Source organism: Notolabrus celidotus, chromosome 19 (assembly GCF_009762535.1).
Source record: "Notolabrus celidotus isolate fNotCel1 chromosome 19, fNotCel1.pri, whole genome shotgun sequence".
NCBI lineage: Eukaryota > Metazoa > Chordata > Actinopteri > Labriformes > Labridae > Notolabrus > Notolabrus celidotus.
Window position 1 is genome coordinate 28,311,696 of NC_048290.1, and position 17,033 is coordinate 28,328,728.

Here is a 17,033-nt window from a genome sequence, read left to right on the forward strand (position 1 = left end):
TGTTGCCATGTGATAAGAGGGCTTCTCTAACCAGGCCACACATTTGTCTTGTTCCTTTGATAGGTTGTGAGTGAAAGAGTGAATTGAACGGGATAGAAGAGAACAGATGTTTGAAAAATTAGTTGGAACACTGAATCCTCCAGCGTGCAATCACAAAACATGGCCAACTGGTTTGATAATAAAAGTTATGTGGTGGTTGTTGGTGTTTTGGGAACAGTTTCAGAAATTAGCTGTTTCTCATTTGCTCGTGATTTATCCTTTTTTTTCCTGATCACGAGAGCCGACTGTCTGATTCTCAAATTGTTTCTGGCTCAGTGTAAAGTAGTGCAGTAGATGCTAATGATGCTAGGCATGCTCAAACTTCTCAGTCAACAGATTTAAATATAAATCAACTTGATGACTTTGTTACAGGAGTCTGGGAAACATTCAGTTTTATCAAATTGACAGTATTCATGCACACACAACTACTGCTCAAAGCTTGTCACAACTACTGCTCAAAGCTTGTCACTGCAGGTTTTCTACATCTCCAGCATTTTCTCACAAGATTCACATTTTTTTGTCATCACAATTAATCTTGAATTTCTTCCTGCAACCATAAAGACTGTTGTGAGCACCAGCACCACCTGTTCCTCCCTGCGTCTGTGGCTGACATGTGTTTGTTTACCCCTTCTCTTATCTCTTCCCTCTTTAGGAAACTGCCAGCTCAGTGTACCTGGTGATGGAGGTAAGTTCACTGTGATGTTTGCTTTGTTTGCTCAGCGCTGTATTGTCCTAGCTTTTGCAGACAGGGCCTGGGCTATAATTAGCCTCGTCCTCAGGCATCAAGGGGGCTTAATGGCCTCCAGAATCCAGATGCTGCGAGGTTTGTTCTGCGGCTTAAAACTGTTTACATATGAGGGACAACACATTTCTTTCTAGCTTTCATAGCCAGTTTAAGTGCTTATAATCATGCTTCATGCATACACCGTGTTCCAAATTATTATGCAAGTTGCACTTTTGTGAATATTTTAAAAACTATGTCAACAGTCATTTTCAAATTTGTTAGGAAGTCAGATAGTGAATATATTTCTTTAACTGTGTGGTTAAAATGATGCTTTTCGGCTGTATTTTTAAATAAATGCAGAATCTGCAGAAATGAGCGTGCCAAATTATTATGTAAGCTGGTGATAAGAGCATAAAACTTGTGAAAATTAAAAACTGGGCGGGGCGCTGGTGGCTTAGCGGTCTAAGCGCCCCACGTACAGAGGCTACAGTCCTCGTCGCAGGGGTCGCTGGTTCGATTCCCGACCGGTCGACCATTTCCTGCATGTCTTCCCCTGCTCTCTGCTCCCCACATTTCCTGTCTCTCTTCAGCTGTCCTATATAATAAAGGCAAAAAGCCCCAAAAATATAACTTAAAAAAAAAAAAAAAAAAAAAAAAAAAAAAAAAAAAAAAAAAACTGGGCACCATTCTTAATGTTCTATAGATTGAAAATAATAATATTTACTACAGCTGTATTCTAACTTCAACAAAAACAACAGTTTTCTTTAGATTTGTTTACAAAATAAAAGTGTTAATGTCTTTGAAACATTTCAAATCTAAAGTGTTTCTCTCATGTCCAATATAACCTCCTTTTCTTTCAGTGAGGGTCAGAGGTCACTGTAAACTAGGGATGTGCATTTTAAGTATTTTCCGTGATCGATTTTTGGAAATGTTAACGATCAATTATCGATTAAAGGCACTATGAGGAGTTTTTCACCAGCTGAGAAACAGACTGAAATCAACACTGATGCCTCTGTATGACCTTCAAAAGCAAACAAAACCCTAAACAACAACACTGATACCTTCTCTGTTGTCATTTGTAATGCCTTAAACCACTCTGAGGGGGTAGGTGTCAGACCACATGATTGACATTTGACTTTAGAAACACCCTTTTTCGGCTGTTTTCATGGCAAATAATCACATTGAGTAATAAATCTGACTGTTAAAAGACAGCTGGGTGAGGTTTTTATTGAAAACACTATTTTTGCATGTACAGAACAAGAGATAAGAGGTATCACTTTATCCAGAATGGGGCGCCAACATTGATATAAATCAAAAGTTCCTCACAGCAGCTTTAATTGATAAAAAAAACCATTATTATTCTTACGTCAAAAACAATGCCAAATACGTTGTTTTCCCCCTAAATTGTATTTTCTACAGCAACAAAATGCAAATAACTGAGTGTATTGAATACGGTACATGTTTGACACGCAGAATATCAACGATCTGGCTCATTAAAATATTCTACGCGGACATAATCTTATAAAGTGAAGGCTGAGACTGCTAACAGAAAATTACTTCAGACTCACAGTGTCCAGTTTTCTGTCTACTCGTTCTTATTGAGAAAAATAAACGTTTGTATTTGATCAGGTGTCAGCAGGGAGCGCAACCGGGTCAGAATCAGTCCAGCTGCAGAAAAGCTCAGACCGCTCTGATGTTGCTGCTCTGCAAACATAGTGTACCTGAATTTCCCCCCAGTCTGTTGCCTTCGTATCCAAAGGTGGGAAATGTCCTGTTTAAAGTTGTGAACCTTCGTGTCGTTGTTGGCAGCAGTTCTGTATTGATCCTCTTTTAAAAAGCGCACGTGGAGAACTGACGCACAGCCGCAGCCGCCAGCTGAGCGTCTCCACTGTGCGCAACACCTTTAACAGCTGATTCACATGGAAACATGCTTTAAACTTAAAACACCTCCCTGATAGCTGAGTGTAATATGAGACCACATGATGTTTGTTCCACGTGACGGAAAATTGATAACAATAATGCGGGTTTCGAGTAATTTCTTAACAATCAATTAAACGATAATCGATTAATTGTGGTCATCCCTGCTGTAAACTGATTTAGTTTCTGATGACTTCTCTGCTGACACTGTGAGCTGTACCTTGTATGGCTTCCCAAAGATGCTCTTTGAGCTGTGTTTCTCACCATCACTGTGAATGATCTTCTTTATTATTGATCACAAGTTCTCAGTCGGGTTGAGATCAGGTGAGCAGGCAGACCAGTTCATGAGGCGATCCTCTTTAAAGAGATGCCATCCTGTCCTGGGAATAACATGAGGCATGTGACGGTGCATTGTGCTCATGCATGAACACTAGCATCTTCTTCACTTTAGCTGAATGTCTTTTCCTCCATGGAAGGAAAATACAAAAGAGGATCGCCTCATGAACTGGCCTGCCTGCTCACCTGATCTCAACCAGACTGAGAACTTGTGGTCATTATTAAATTCACTATCTGACTTCTTGACAAATTTGAAAACGATTGTTGACACAGTTTTTAAGATATTCACCAAAATGCAAGTTGCATAATAATTTGGAACACGGTGTATAAGTCACTCCTGCAAGGCATGACTAGACGTTGTTAGCCTTGTTGTGACATAATTTCACCCTTTTGATAAATGCATCATACTAAAAGGGTTAGCATCCTTTCTGGGAAGCAGACAGAGGTGTACTGCTGGGCAGAAAATCAAGTTTTCACCTTCACTTTGAACTGTAGGTATTCTGAAAATGTTTGGAATGTGATTGTAAGCAGAAAAACACTCATTACATAGTTATTGAGATGCATACCATGCAGCTGTGGTGTTGTGAATCTTCTTCCTTGAGTCCTCAAAAAGTTCAAACAATCACTGTTAATGTCAGTAAATCTGCTGATGCAATGTTGAAGTTGCATAGCATTATTCAAATAATTACTGTGTAATTAACCCTTAAAGACCTAGACCATTTTGGGGGGCGCCAGACTCTCCTGTATTTATCTTGTTTTTCTAACCTATTGAAGCACTCAGCATCAAGTGCCATACATCATTTTATTCAGGAGAACCTTATCTTTCACTGTGCGGCATTTAAAGTACCAGTTTTACTTTAGTTTTGTCTGATAATGGATGAAAATACTTAAGTTTTTTAAAAATCGTCTGGAAATTTAGGTCATTTTTTACTGTGAACTCAGACAGAACATCAGGACGTTTTGTTTTGTTTTGTTAGAAAGTTGTACTTAGGTGTTTTAGACTTCCAAATGAATTTTTGTCACTATCAAACCTTTACTGAGCAAGTTACAGACATTTATTATAGTGTTTTCTAAGGCGGAAAAATCAGGTGTATTCTTATGTTTGATTTACTGACCCTGTGGATGTGTGTAAAAAAGGTCTGAGAGTAAGTAGAGATGTTATTATATCATAAATTAGGACACAGAGGTAAAAGTGACTTTTCAGATTTACATTTTGATCATGAACACATGTAAACATGGTAACAAATACAGGAAACTGTGTTCATAAATTAATTGAAATACACTTAGTGCAAATAATCAAATTGCAAATTATTTTCACTATGAACATAATGAGAGAGCTGTAAATTATTTAGTAAAAATGAGCAAAAAGTTCAGACGATCTTCACCAATTATACACATAAATTACAGAAACATATATACTATATATGTCCTGGAAAGGATCGATGCAGCTGCTGCACTGCTCCTCTCTGCCCCAGCTGCGTCTGCATCAGAATCAGATGACTCCTCGGCAAAATCGCCAAGCTGGTCATTTGATAAAATTAGAAACAGTGCCTCTTCTGTTGTGTACCTTTGTGTTGTCATTTTTATTTTGTGTTGAGTTCAAATAACGTGCAAATCTGTTCGATTTTGCTGTCCGGTTTTGTATAGGGATTCTCCGTCTTGTTTTCCGCTCTTTACATTCAAATTTCCCCCCAAAAAACACGTTTACTGGTGGAGTAGAAGGTTGTCATGGTGAAACACATCCTGGACATTTACATTTTGAACCAATCGATACACAGGGGTGGGACTTAGCATCTACACCCATTGCCAATTGGCTCAGAGGAAGAAACTACGTAGGTTTCCCTGACGAATCAATGCTGCTAAATGTGATGGCGTCATCACGGTCACCACGCAGCTGCTGGATATGCAAATGAGACAAATGTGGTATCAATGGAAAGCTGAGAATGTCCGCTGTAACTGAGTTTTTAAAGCTTGTTGATAGGATCAGCAGTTCAAAAGTTATTAAACATTTAAGAATAAGAGCTATTTGTGGACGCCGGCGGCCGTCTCGGTCTTTGAGGGTTAATGGATGTAGTATCCGTGACGTCACTCTGTTCCTGAGCACTGTTTTGGAGCCAATCATCGGCAGGAGCCATGTTGTTAAAGCTGAACTCAACCTAACTGCTGTCGAGCTAGTGTGAGGGAAAGAGGCGGGCTTTGAGCTTCCTTGCTAACACTCATAGTGTTCCCGCCTGTCAGTCAAGTCAGTCATGTCCTGAATGAGCAAAACTTGTAATCTTAATACCTTCTGAACTGTCGCGTTATAAAAAAATTCACCCCCTGTACAGTGTGTGCCGAGAGAGAAATGACCTACTCATACTGAAACCGTTTTTTGTACCAGGCTGTAAACATGTTTATTTCTGCTGCAAAGATCCTCCTTTTTGAATTGGTGTGTATGTGGTGTCCGGTTTTTCTGCAGCCAGCCTCAATCGGACGCTCCATGAATGACACACTTCCGCTTGGGCTTCATATATTGAGACCAGACTTTGCCACTTGGTTTAAACAGCAAAAGTAAAAGCTCAGCTGTAAAAGGAGACGGCAGATACATTTACCTGCTTGTCTGTTTGTTCCTCTTATTTTATCTTTATTGTGTCTGCTTATCTGAACGCTGTAGGAAAGGTAACAAAGTTTAGCACACCCTGTCCTTTCTAGGCGACATCACTCATGATGCTGCTGGGAATTGGAGTCGTGTCAATAGCAATCACTCCTCTGCACACTTCTGCTTCCAAGTCTGTACAGAGAGCAGTTGATGTCAGACACTTCTTCAGTCACATGTCTCTAATGTTAGTCCTTTGCTGTTTTTTCCCCCCATAATGTTCTCATTCTCTGTCTTTTGTCTCTCTTTTTTCAGTATTGCAATGGAGGCGACCTTGCTGACTACTTACACTGTAAGTCTAACAAAAACAACTACAGTGAACTCACAATATTCACCTGTAAACCCTAAATCTGACCCTGTAACAGTGTTACAAATATTCTTGGGGTTCTTGAAGAATTGCATTTTTTTAGAAAATAGTGTTAACAAACAAAGAACAATTAAAGTGATCTGCAAAGAAAATGTAGAAAGTACAATTGACAGGGAACCACTTGACATGAGAATAAACTCCCCAAGGCTGGAACTGCTTTTTGTTTGTGTACCTGCACAAACAGAGGCAGGTTTTGTGCTTCAGGTACTTTAAATGACCATGACTTGAAAAAACAGACTTTGACATACAATGCAGAGAAAGCCTTTTGTTGTCTGACATACACACAGTACACCACGTCTTACTAATATGCTTTAACAAATCAGGCAAATAACAAACAGGGAGGATCATGATGTTAAAATAAAGTCCCAACTTCAGCAGTTTACCCACAACGTATGAGTTTCCAACCCATTTCTCTGACAGGTAGACAGTCCAAATAGAAGACATGCTCTAATTATAGCCCCGATGTTGTTTTTGGAGTACACTGCCCACTGTGGTTGACACCCACACCTTTATTTTCCTGGCCCAAGTCAAGCCTGAGTCTGGCTTCAGGAAGGTGGTGTGACCAGAGAGAATTCAAAACCAGGGAGGGACTCTGACATAGAACCATACTGTACCACAGAGACATGGGGTAGATGATTGGAGGGAGGGAGGGATGTGGAGCAGGAAGTGGGAGTGGGGTGATTTGAGAGAAAAATCATGCAGAGTATTTTTAGAGGGTAAGTCAGAATGTCTGTCGGGTTAGTGTCAAATGATCTGACTCAAAGATGTGTAAAGAAAACTGGAAGGATTATCATACTCAAGGGAAGTGGCACATTCAGGACCCCAGAGTCTACTTTGCTCCTGACATATATAACACTTAAGATGCTAAACTCACATGCACTGTAAAATATGAGAAGCACTGTGAAGGAACGTCCACTTATCTCCCTTTTTGTTCCCCTGCAGCCAAAGGAACACTTAGTGAGGACACTATTCGTGTGTTCCTGCAGCAGATTGCAGGGGCCATGAGGGTTCTACAAGCCAAAGGTATCATCCACCGGGACCTGAAACCCCAGAACATTCTACTCTCCTATCCAGCTGGACGCAAGTCGCACTCCAATAACACCTGCATCAAGATCGGTAGGTGTGAGAGTCTATGTACATGAAGCATATTGACATATTTATGCTGTTTGTGATAAAAGAAACTTGACACAACATGATTTATGTAATAAATATGAGATTATACAGTCGTGGCCAAAAGTTTTGAGAATGACACAACTATTAATTTTCACAAAGTCTGCTGTTTCAGTTTTTATAATGGCAATTTGCATATACTCCAGAATGTTATGAGGAGTGATCAGCTCAACTACAATTAATTGCAAAGTCCCTCTTTGCCTTGAAAATGAACTTTATCACCAAAAACACATTTCCACTGCATTTCAGCCCTGCCACAAAAGGACCAGCTAACATCATTTCAATGACACACAGGTGTCACACACATTAACACAGGTGTGGATGTTGATGAGGACATGGCTGGCGATCAATCTGTCATGATTGAGTGACTGGACACTTTAAAAGGAAGATGGTGCGTGACACCATTGTTCCTCATCTGTTAGCCATGGTTACCTGCAAGGAAACACGTGCAGCCATCATTGCATTGCACAAAAAGGGCCTAACAGGGAAGTTTATAGCAGTGAGTAAGATTGCACCTCAGTCAACCGTCTATCGAATTATCAAGAACTTCAAGGAGAGAGGTTCAATTGTTGCCAAACAGGCTCCAGGGCGCCCAAGAGCTTGCTCAGGAATGGCAGCAGGCAGGTGTGAGTGCATCTGCACGCACAGTGAGGCGAAGACTTTTGGAGGAAGGCCTGGTGTCAAGGAGGGCAGCAAAGAAGCCACTTCTCTCCAGTAAAAACATCAGGGACAGACTGATATTCTGCAGAAGGTACAGGGACTGGACTGCTGAGGACTGGGGTAAAGTCATTTTCTCTGATGAAGCCCCTTTCCGATTGTTTGGGGCATCTGGAGGAAGGCTTGTTCAGAGAAGACGAGGTGAGCGCTACCATCAGTCCTGTCTCTTGCCAACAGTGAAGCATCCTGAGACCATTCATGTGTGGGGTTGCTTTTCGGTCAAGGGAGTGGGCTCTCTCACAATCTTGCCTAAAAACACAGCCATGAATAAAGAATGGTACCAGAACGTCCTCCGAGAGCAACTTCTCCCAACCATCCAAGGGCAGTTTGGTGATGAAGAATGCCTTTTCCAGCATGATGGAGCACCTTGCCATAAAGCAAAAGTCAGAACAAAATGGCTCGGGGAACAAAACATTAAGATTTTGGGCCCTTGGCCAGGAAACTCCCCAGATCTTAATCCCATTGAGAACTTGTGGTCAATCCTCAAGAGGCGGGTGGACAATCAAAAACCCACAAATTCTGACAAACTCCAAGCATTGATTATGCAAGAATGGACTGCCATCAGTCAGGATTTGGTCCAGAAGTTGATTGACAGCATGCCAGGGAGAATTGCAGAGGTCTTGAAAAAGAAGGGTCAACACTGCAAATATTGACTTATTGCATGAATTCTGTGTAATTCTCAAGAAAAGCTTTTGATACTTATGAAATGCTTCTAATTGTATTTCATAATACCATAGAAACATCTGACAAAAACACCTAAAAACCCTGAAGCAGCAGACTTTGTGAAAATGTAATATTATTTGTGTCATTCTCAAAACTTTTGGCCATGACTGTATATGATCATTGATTCATCACTAGATTTGTATAGTGCAAAAAAAGGCAGAAACCGAAAAAGTAAACAGTGAGACCCTCGACTGGAGCACACTCTAATTATGTCTCCTGAAGCAGAACATTGAAATCCCTACGCTCTAATCAACCTCTTTACAAACAATTTTACCGCAACAGGACCTTATCATGATTTCCCCAAGGTATTTTACGCACCTAAATTTTTTGTACTCATTTGAGGAAATTGATTCGATTTTAGAGACATCCTCCCTCAGCAGTGTCCGCAGTCTTCATCTGATTAAACCCCAGACACACCAACACAAAGGAAATATCTTCACACAAAAAGGATCTTGTCTATTCCTCCATCAGTTTAAGTCTGTCTGAGCAAGAAATCGCAATAATTATAAGTGTCATGACCTAATATACAGAGCGAGTGTTAGTTCAGCTGTTTGGAGACTCTGATAATCCGTAAGCCTGCTAATTCTCGTTCCTCTGGAGAGACTTAATCAGCCTGTGGGAGCAGAGTGTGAGGCTTGTGCCAGTCCCAGTCACTGCAGAATGTTATAATCCTCATGACTGTGGTAAAACTGGCTCAGTCATATTCACAGACTGTTTACACTCATGTTGTACACTCCTGGTACCTTCATGGACGCAGTTACTAACTCAAGGGGTTTAAAAAGGTTGTGTGAGATCACATCTGTAAAGGTCATTTCTAAAAATAAAAACTGGAAGGTTATTTTGTTATTTGCAACTCTCTGTTGTCAGCCTAGAGGTCATTCCTTATTTTTTCTTCTGATTTCATCCAGTCATCCTCGTAACTGCACGACCTCTGTGACCTCTGTTTCCTCATTTTGGGGTCTCTCATTCTCTTTACCACTCATCTTCCCTTCTCTCTATGAAGCGGACTTTGGCTTTGCCAGATACCTACAGAACAACATGATGGCTGCGACCCTCTGTGGATCACCCATGTACATGGTGAGCACTTTAAAAAATGTATAAAGATGTAAGTAGAAAGTAAAAGCTGGTAAAATCAAATGTTTAGCTTGTTTAAGAGTATTTAAGGTTTACACAATTTCAGTTAAAAAATAATGATACTTTAAATTTGAGGATTTTATTTCTAACATCATTTTTGGATTGCTCATAGTTAGCTGAAAGCAGTCTCTAAACAATGTGGTATTTCTGCAATCAGCTCATTCATTGTACAAGTGCCATAACCACACTCTCCTTCCTCACTAGGCTCCTGAGGTCATCATGTCCCAAAACTACGATGCCAAGGCTGACCTGTGGAGTATAGGCACTATTGTGTTTCAGTGTCTGACCGGCAAGGCTCCTTTTCAGGTAAACACACAACTAGGGATGGAAACAATGAATCCAGTATTGATTAATTGTTTAAAGGTGACATATCATGCAAAATTGAGTTTTTAATGGTTCTCTACCTGAAATATGTGTCCCTGGCATGTCTACAAACCCCCCGAGAATGAAAAAAATCCATTCTGCCCCTGTTTTGATTTCTCCACCTTTCTGTAAATGTGTGTGAAACGAGCCGTTTCAGACTTCAGTGTTTTTGTTACGTAACAACAATATCCGATCTGTAACAGAGTCAGAGCTCAGAGCTTGTTCAGCCCATAGACTGTATAAAATAATACTGAATCCCCTCCTCCGTTTTTCATTACCTGCACACATGTGTGCTAACAAGGAGCTTAGGAGGGAGGCATGCTAGTTGTAGGCTGTCTTAATAAACACAAAGGTCGGTTTTACTCCCCACGTCTGCAGATTTGAAGATCTAGTGGATGATTTTTATTTGTCATGGATAAGTGCTAGCGCTAATTAGCATAGCCACATAGCTATATGTTCGTAGCTGTAGCTGTAGCTGTAGCTGTGTACCAAGACACACGTCGACATACTGACAAATAAAACAACAAGAAACACAGAATCTGTGACCAATCCTTCAGAAAGGTCCCGCTGCCTTTCTGGTAGAGGTCGGTTTTACTCCCCACGTCTGCAGATTTGAAGATCTAGTGGATGATTTTTATTTATCGTGGATAAGTGCTAGCGCTAGTTAGCATAGCCACATAGCTACATGTTCGTAGCTGTGTACCAAGACACACGTCTACATACTGATAAATAAAACAACAAGAAACACTAAATCTATGACCAATCGTTCAGAAAGGTCCTGCTGCAGGCGCCTCTCCGTCAGGATCAGATTCAGAGGGTTGAAGTAACGTGATCTCTGAGCAGCCGTGTATATTCAGCCAACACTTAAACATTAGATCAACGTGCTGGAGAGCCGAGGCACATCCACTTCCGGAGGGGGCGTGGTCAGAGGGAAAACAGAGTGTTCTGATGAGGAATGAAGAAGAGGGTTTTTCAGGCATGCCAAAATCTGATTTCAAAGTGTTTTTTTGAGCATAAACTTTAAAGACATGTTTTGGGGACCTCTTAGACCAATATATATTGATGAAAAAAGCGTGATATGTCCCCTTTAAGAACTTACTTGAAACACGCATTTTTGTTTTCAATTTTCTACCACATGGAACAAACCACACATGGTCTCATTTTACACTCAGCTATCAGGGAGGTGTTTTAACTTTAAAGCATGTTTGGATGTGAATCAGCTGTTTAAGGTGTTGTGCACAGCGGAGCGCCAGGTCTCCGCGTGTGCTTTTTAAAAGAGGATCAATGCGCGACTCCTGCCAACAAAGTCATGGACACGAAGGTTGACAACTTTAAACAGGACATTTCCCCACCTTTGGATAGAAAGCCAACAGACTGGTTGGAATTGCTCGTACGCTATGTTTGCAGAGCAGCAACATCAGAGCAGTCTGAGCTTTTCTGCAGCTGGACTGATGACCCGGTTGTCCTCCCGGCTGACACCTGACCGAGTACACATGCTTATTTCTCTCAATAAGAACGAGTAGAGGATAAAACTGGACACTTTGAGTCTGAAGTACTTTCCTGTCCAGTTCTCTTGTTGAAACCACAATAAGTAGTGATTCTTCACTTCATATGACTTATGTCCACTGAGAATATTTAAATGAGCCTGATCTTTAATATTCAGCGTGATAAACATATTGTACCCGTATCCAGTACCATCAGTTATGTGCATTTTGTTTCTGTAGAAAATATAATTTAGGGAAAAAACAACGTAATGTGAGTGTTTTCGACATAAGAAAACTCATAATGGATCATAAACATTTTTAAAGATCCATCACGGAGAATACTTAAAATGTACATCCCTGCACACTACACACACAAGTTATACTGCATGATGACTGATTCTAATACCAGACCTGGTTCACAAATACTTCCCTAAACTTGAACTTTAACATTACATATGATCAGATTAACCCAAATCATTATATTTTAGACAGGCTTTAGGTTGATGATATTGTAAAGGTATCCTCAGATTTTAATTCCTTGAGGAGACAGATTAAGAAATTAGAGGTTGTAATGGCTAAATATGTGACAGTACATTAAAGACTGGCTGCTTGATTGTATCTGCAGAGGCCCTTACATTATCAATCAATCAATCAATCAATCAATCAATCAATCAATCTTTATTTGTACAGCGCCAAATCACAACAAACGTTATCTCAAGACGCTTTTACAAACATAGGAGGTCTAGACCACTCTATGTCAAATTATGAACAGAGACCCAAATTCAAGACAGGGTAAGACTCAGTCTGACCCCACCTTAATCCACCATGAGCATTGCACATCGCAGTATTTAGCTAGTTACAGTGGTGAGGAAAAACTTCCTTTAACAGGCAGAAACCTCGAGCAGAACCAGACTCATGCTAGACAGCCAACATGCCTTGATTGAGTTGGGTCTGGAAAGACAGATAGAGGGGAGTAAGAGAGAGAGATGATAGTGATGAGACGAGTCGTAGAAGCTGTTGCCGCTGGAGTCCAGCACGTCCGTATCAGCTGGAGTCCAGATCGTCCACAGCAGGAGGACGTCTACGGCAGCTCAGAGGAACCTACGAGACAAGGGAGCTCAGGGACTCCAGAAAGGTCTATGGTTAGTAACTTTAATGGGACAGGCAGAGTTAAAGTAAGTGATGAAGGGGTTGGGGGGAAGGGGGTGAGCTAGGATCCCAGTGTGTCAGCGCGCCAGTTCCCCCGGCAGTCTAGGCCTATAGCAGCATGACAAAAGCTGGTCCAAGCCTGATCCAGCTCTAACTATAAGCTTTATCAAAAAGGAAAGTTTTAAGCCTACTCTTAAAAGTGGAGAGGGTGTCTGCCTCCCGGACCCTGACTGGTAGATGATTCCAAAGGAGAGGGGCCTGATAACTGAAGGTTCTACCTCCCATACTACTTTTAGAGATTTTAGGTACAACTAGCAAGCCTGCATGTTGGGAGCGTAGAGTTCTAGAGGGGTAATAGGGCACTATGAGCTCTTTAAGATACGAGGGTGTCTGATTTTTAAGGGCTTTGTAGGTTAAAAGAAGGATTTTAAATTCTATTATACATTTTATTGGGAGTCAGTGTAGAGAAGCTAACACTGGAGAGATGTGCTCCCTCTTCCTAGTTCTAGTCAATACTAGAGCTGGTTTCTTATGTTAGGAGTGTGAGGACAGTATGCATAAAAGTGTTCTTGTACTTTTTATACAAGATACTAAAATTCAAGGTTTATAATTCCACATTACAGTTACTTATGATAACAGTCAAAAGCTGGGCAGAAACACTGCACCCTCTCTGCATGCCCCTTTAACATGTTGTCATCCTTTTAAGAACTTCAGCTCTGTGTGTTTGTCAGAAGTGCTCAAACAAGCTGCCTCCTCTCTCCTGATCATGTGAAAGATGAGCTGGAACATAAGCACAGTAATTTGACTCAGCTGACTTTTTTTTACCATGCTTTGGAATACAAAACACATACCGTCTTGCAAAATGCCTTATCTAGATTGGTTCTGCAGCATTTCTGAAACTACAGCATAAAGCATGTGGGTATGTGTTATTACACAAGTGATAGGAGTGCGTGATTTGCAATATCTGGCATGGAGTTCTGTTGGTACAGTTGAAATGTACAGGGCTATATATTTGATACCTGTAGTATAAATAGGAGGGTATAACAAGATTTCAAAGATGTGTATGTTTTGACTTTCTCTGAATCCTCTTTTCTACTTTCAGGCGAGCAGTCCACAGGACCTCCGTATGTTCTATGAAAAAAACAAGACTCTTAGCCCCAAGTAAGAAGAAGCATTTCTTTCATGTTGATGTGGTAATCTGATGTTTTGTGACATTGAAGTTAAAAAGTTCATCATTTGGTTCCCAACAACCCAACATGTGTTTTGTAGATTTAAAAAATGAGGTAATTGACTTCCAAGTAACTCATCTTCAAACGAAAACAATGAGACTGTCACTCTGACCCCAGCTCTAAACTGAGACTTGTGTCACATGCTGGTTTGGCTGCAGTGCTTTGAAAATCCGAAAGTTTTGGATCAGCCACCAAAAGTATTCATGATGTAACCGATGAACAGCTGTTGATTTGCTGCATTAGAGATAAAAAAAGCTGCATATGAATCTTCTCACAGCCCTGTCTTTTATAACACTGTTCAGTTTATCAGAGCTGCATGATAAAATCACAATGAATAGTCATCCCTGTAAGAGACAGTGTTGAAAATCACTGTATTAGTGAATCTGAAAATGTTCACATTCACTTCCTTCAGAGAACGCAGAGAAATAATGATAGAGATAAAAAAAAAATAAGCAAGCACCATTTGTGTTTTCAGCATCCCCAGAGAGACGTCCAACCATTTGAGGCACCTGCTGCTGGGTCTGCTGCTGCGAAACCACAAGGACCGCATGGATTTCGGTGAGTGAACATTACACACAGTGGAATCAGAAAAACAGACAAACACTGGTGCTGCAGCAGATCCAAATGGAAAAGTCACTCCTCTTGTCACAATACCCGGCAGATATTACAGCTACTCCTGCTACAGTGATGTTTCTTTTTCAGAGAGAACCGTTCGACGCTGAAATAAGAAAAGGCTGCGTCTGACTGACTCTATTACTTTGTGCATTATACTGCAGATCATCATAGATTTTTAATGTAGGAAATGTTGCTCCGCTTCACTGCCTCCTACTGATTCTATTTCTTCTTGTGTTGCCTCTAGATGAGTTTTTCTGTCATCCTTTCCTGGAGGCCAGCTCATCATCCGTGAAAAAGAGTAAGTAAGAAGAACACTTTTATATGTGAGTGAGTGTGGTTGGATAATTGTCAGTATATCTTAAATTGAGGACTATATCCACATTTTCCAAGACAAAGTGCAACCCTTAAAATAAAATCACACCGAGCCTTAGTATTTCCCTTCTTCCTACTTGTTCTGTTGGAGGATTAGATCTAGTGAAAGAGCCAGACAGGTTGTGATGCATTCATGAAGAAAACTAAAACACCATAAAGTTGTGACATGTCTAACCATGCGTGCTTCTTTGTAAACAGAAGAAAGTTCTGTTTACATCCAGCGTCTCACCAAACCACATTGTGTGCCCTCCTGAGTTATCCTAATGATTGTTTTGCCCTTTGTTACAGCAACTCCTACTGTGTCCATGACGTGCTTCCCCAGCTCTGCATCAGCCAGCTCGTGTAGCAGCTCGTCCACCTCTCACCTCGCCTCACCACCGGTACGTTCTTTTATTTCTGTGAAACCCCCTCGTTTCTCTCTGTTCCTCTGACTCTGCCTCAGTAATGATGCTGCTTTTTTTTATGTGCAGTCATAGAACCCAACCAAGTGTGCTCCTAATAGGCTTCCACCCTCTGTTCGCTCTTTCATCCTTTCGTATCCTGTGTTTATCTACTTCTTTCTGTCTCCCCCGTCTCTGCAGCAGTCTCTTGCCGAGGTTCAGCATTTGCGTGCCAAAGCTCTGGCCTCACCGACCCAGGAGGCTGCTGGTTTTCTCCTCAAGGACTCATCTGGCGGTGCCGGAAGCAGCAAGAACTCCTCCTCCTGTGACACTGATGACTTTGTCATGGTGCCTGCTAACTTTCCAAGTAAGGAAACTCTTGCCTCTGGTGTTGTGGAACTACTCTGGAACTATTTGAAGTTGTCTTTTATTTACTATTTTTATCACAGGCTTTTGTGTGGCATTTATCATAAGCTGGAGCTTTACTCTATCTAAATGTCATTCTGCCTCTTTTTGTTTGAAATGTTTATTATGAATGCAACAGAATACAAAATACTGCATGGGCAAGTGTTCCTTTTTTTAATTGAACTGTCTTATTTATATTTTGGTTTCCCAGCAGCTGAGCTTGCATGTGAGAGTAAAGTGCTGCAGGACAGCCTGATGAACAGCGGGTAAGCATTGATAACACATAGATACACTTATTTGGTGCAGCTGTGTGATCGTGTAAGCTGACAAAGCAGGATAATTAGCTATCTGTAATTAAATATACAGCAAAATCTTACATCCAATCCTGTGTTTTTTTTTCCAAATTGGAAAGCACTAATGACCCGTCTCCTGTGCTCCATCTCCTCTCTAATTAGATCTCTCTTGGCTTCGGCTGGTCTGTGTACTCCAGCCAAAACGCCGCCACACTCGCCGTCCTACAGCGGGTCTCCAAGCCCCGTCAGGTAACAACACGGAAATGTTTGGTGATGCATGTGGTGCACATTAAGATATGGAAATGAGTGATGTGAGTAGACGCAGCAATTGAAGTGGTGCAGTAGTTTAATCCTGGTGAATAATTTGTTTCATGCACCTCCAAAGCAAAGCAGAGGAGCTGAAGGTGCAAAGTTGCACTTAAGAATAATCAAAGCATTACTTTGATTAAAACGCTGCATGCTGTTTGTGTGTGTGTTTGTGAATCACACGGACCCCTTGAGCCCTTCACTGGGATTAAGAGTGCTTCATCAGCAGACTAGTATCACATTGTGTAGCAGAGAAAACTGCAAGTTGTGAAATATTAAACAATGCTACGTTTGTTTCTACATAACACTGTAAAGTTTGAACACACTTTTGGTGACAGTTAATGAACATTTTGACTCTATAATGTTTGGTGTTCCTGTTAAAAATGGTAAACTGGGCCACTCTGCACGCACACACACACACACACACACACATTCTCTCCCCTCTTGTCTAACATTTTCCCTTGGCACTCTCCGTCCCTCTTACTGTTGTTGGCAGGCCCAGTGAGCTCCCGGGAGGTAACTATGGAAACAACGGTCAGTCATTGCCTATCCCTGTCCCCACTCAGCTGCAGAACTACCAGCGCATGGAGCAGAACCTCCATTCAACCAAACACGATGGCTCACCACGGTCTGTATCCACACACACACACACATACAAGTACAACTTTAAATGTG

At 41.2% G+C, this 17,033-nt stretch overlaps 1 protein-coding gene across 4 annotated transcripts in view; it reads left to right on the forward strand.

Moving 5' to 3' along the window:
• Positions 1 to 17,033, forward strand: part of ulk1b (unc-51 like autophagy activating kinase 1) — a 39,668-nt gene that overhangs the window by 6,713 nt on the left and 15,922 nt on the right. For 3 of the 4 annotated variants that reach the window (XM_034709797.1, XM_034709799.1, XM_034709796.1), the window contains 13 exons: positions 692 to 724; positions 5,907 to 5,943; positions 6,961 to 7,134; positions 9,632 to 9,705; positions 9,967 to 10,068; positions 13,861 to 13,919; positions 14,463 to 14,545; positions 14,847 to 14,900; positions 15,263 to 15,354; positions 15,556 to 15,721; positions 15,971 to 16,025; positions 16,215 to 16,301; positions 16,855 to 16,986. In XM_034709797.1, coding sequence (XP_034565688.1) covers positions 692 to 724; positions 5,907 to 5,943; positions 6,961 to 7,134; positions 9,632 to 9,705; positions 9,967 to 10,068; positions 13,861 to 13,919; positions 14,463 to 14,545; positions 14,847 to 14,900; positions 15,263 to 15,354; positions 15,556 to 15,721; positions 15,971 to 16,025; positions 16,215 to 16,301; positions 16,855 to 16,986 — 1,148 coding nt within the window. The remainder of the gene's footprint in view (positions 1 to 691; positions 725 to 5,906; positions 5,944 to 6,960; positions 7,135 to 9,631; positions 9,706 to 9,966; positions 10,069 to 13,860; positions 13,920 to 14,462; positions 14,546 to 14,846; positions 14,901 to 15,262; positions 15,355 to 15,555; positions 15,722 to 15,970; positions 16,026 to 16,214; positions 16,302 to 16,854; positions 16,987 to 17,033) is intronic. The other variant, XM_034709798.1, reaches the window with a different exon arrangement.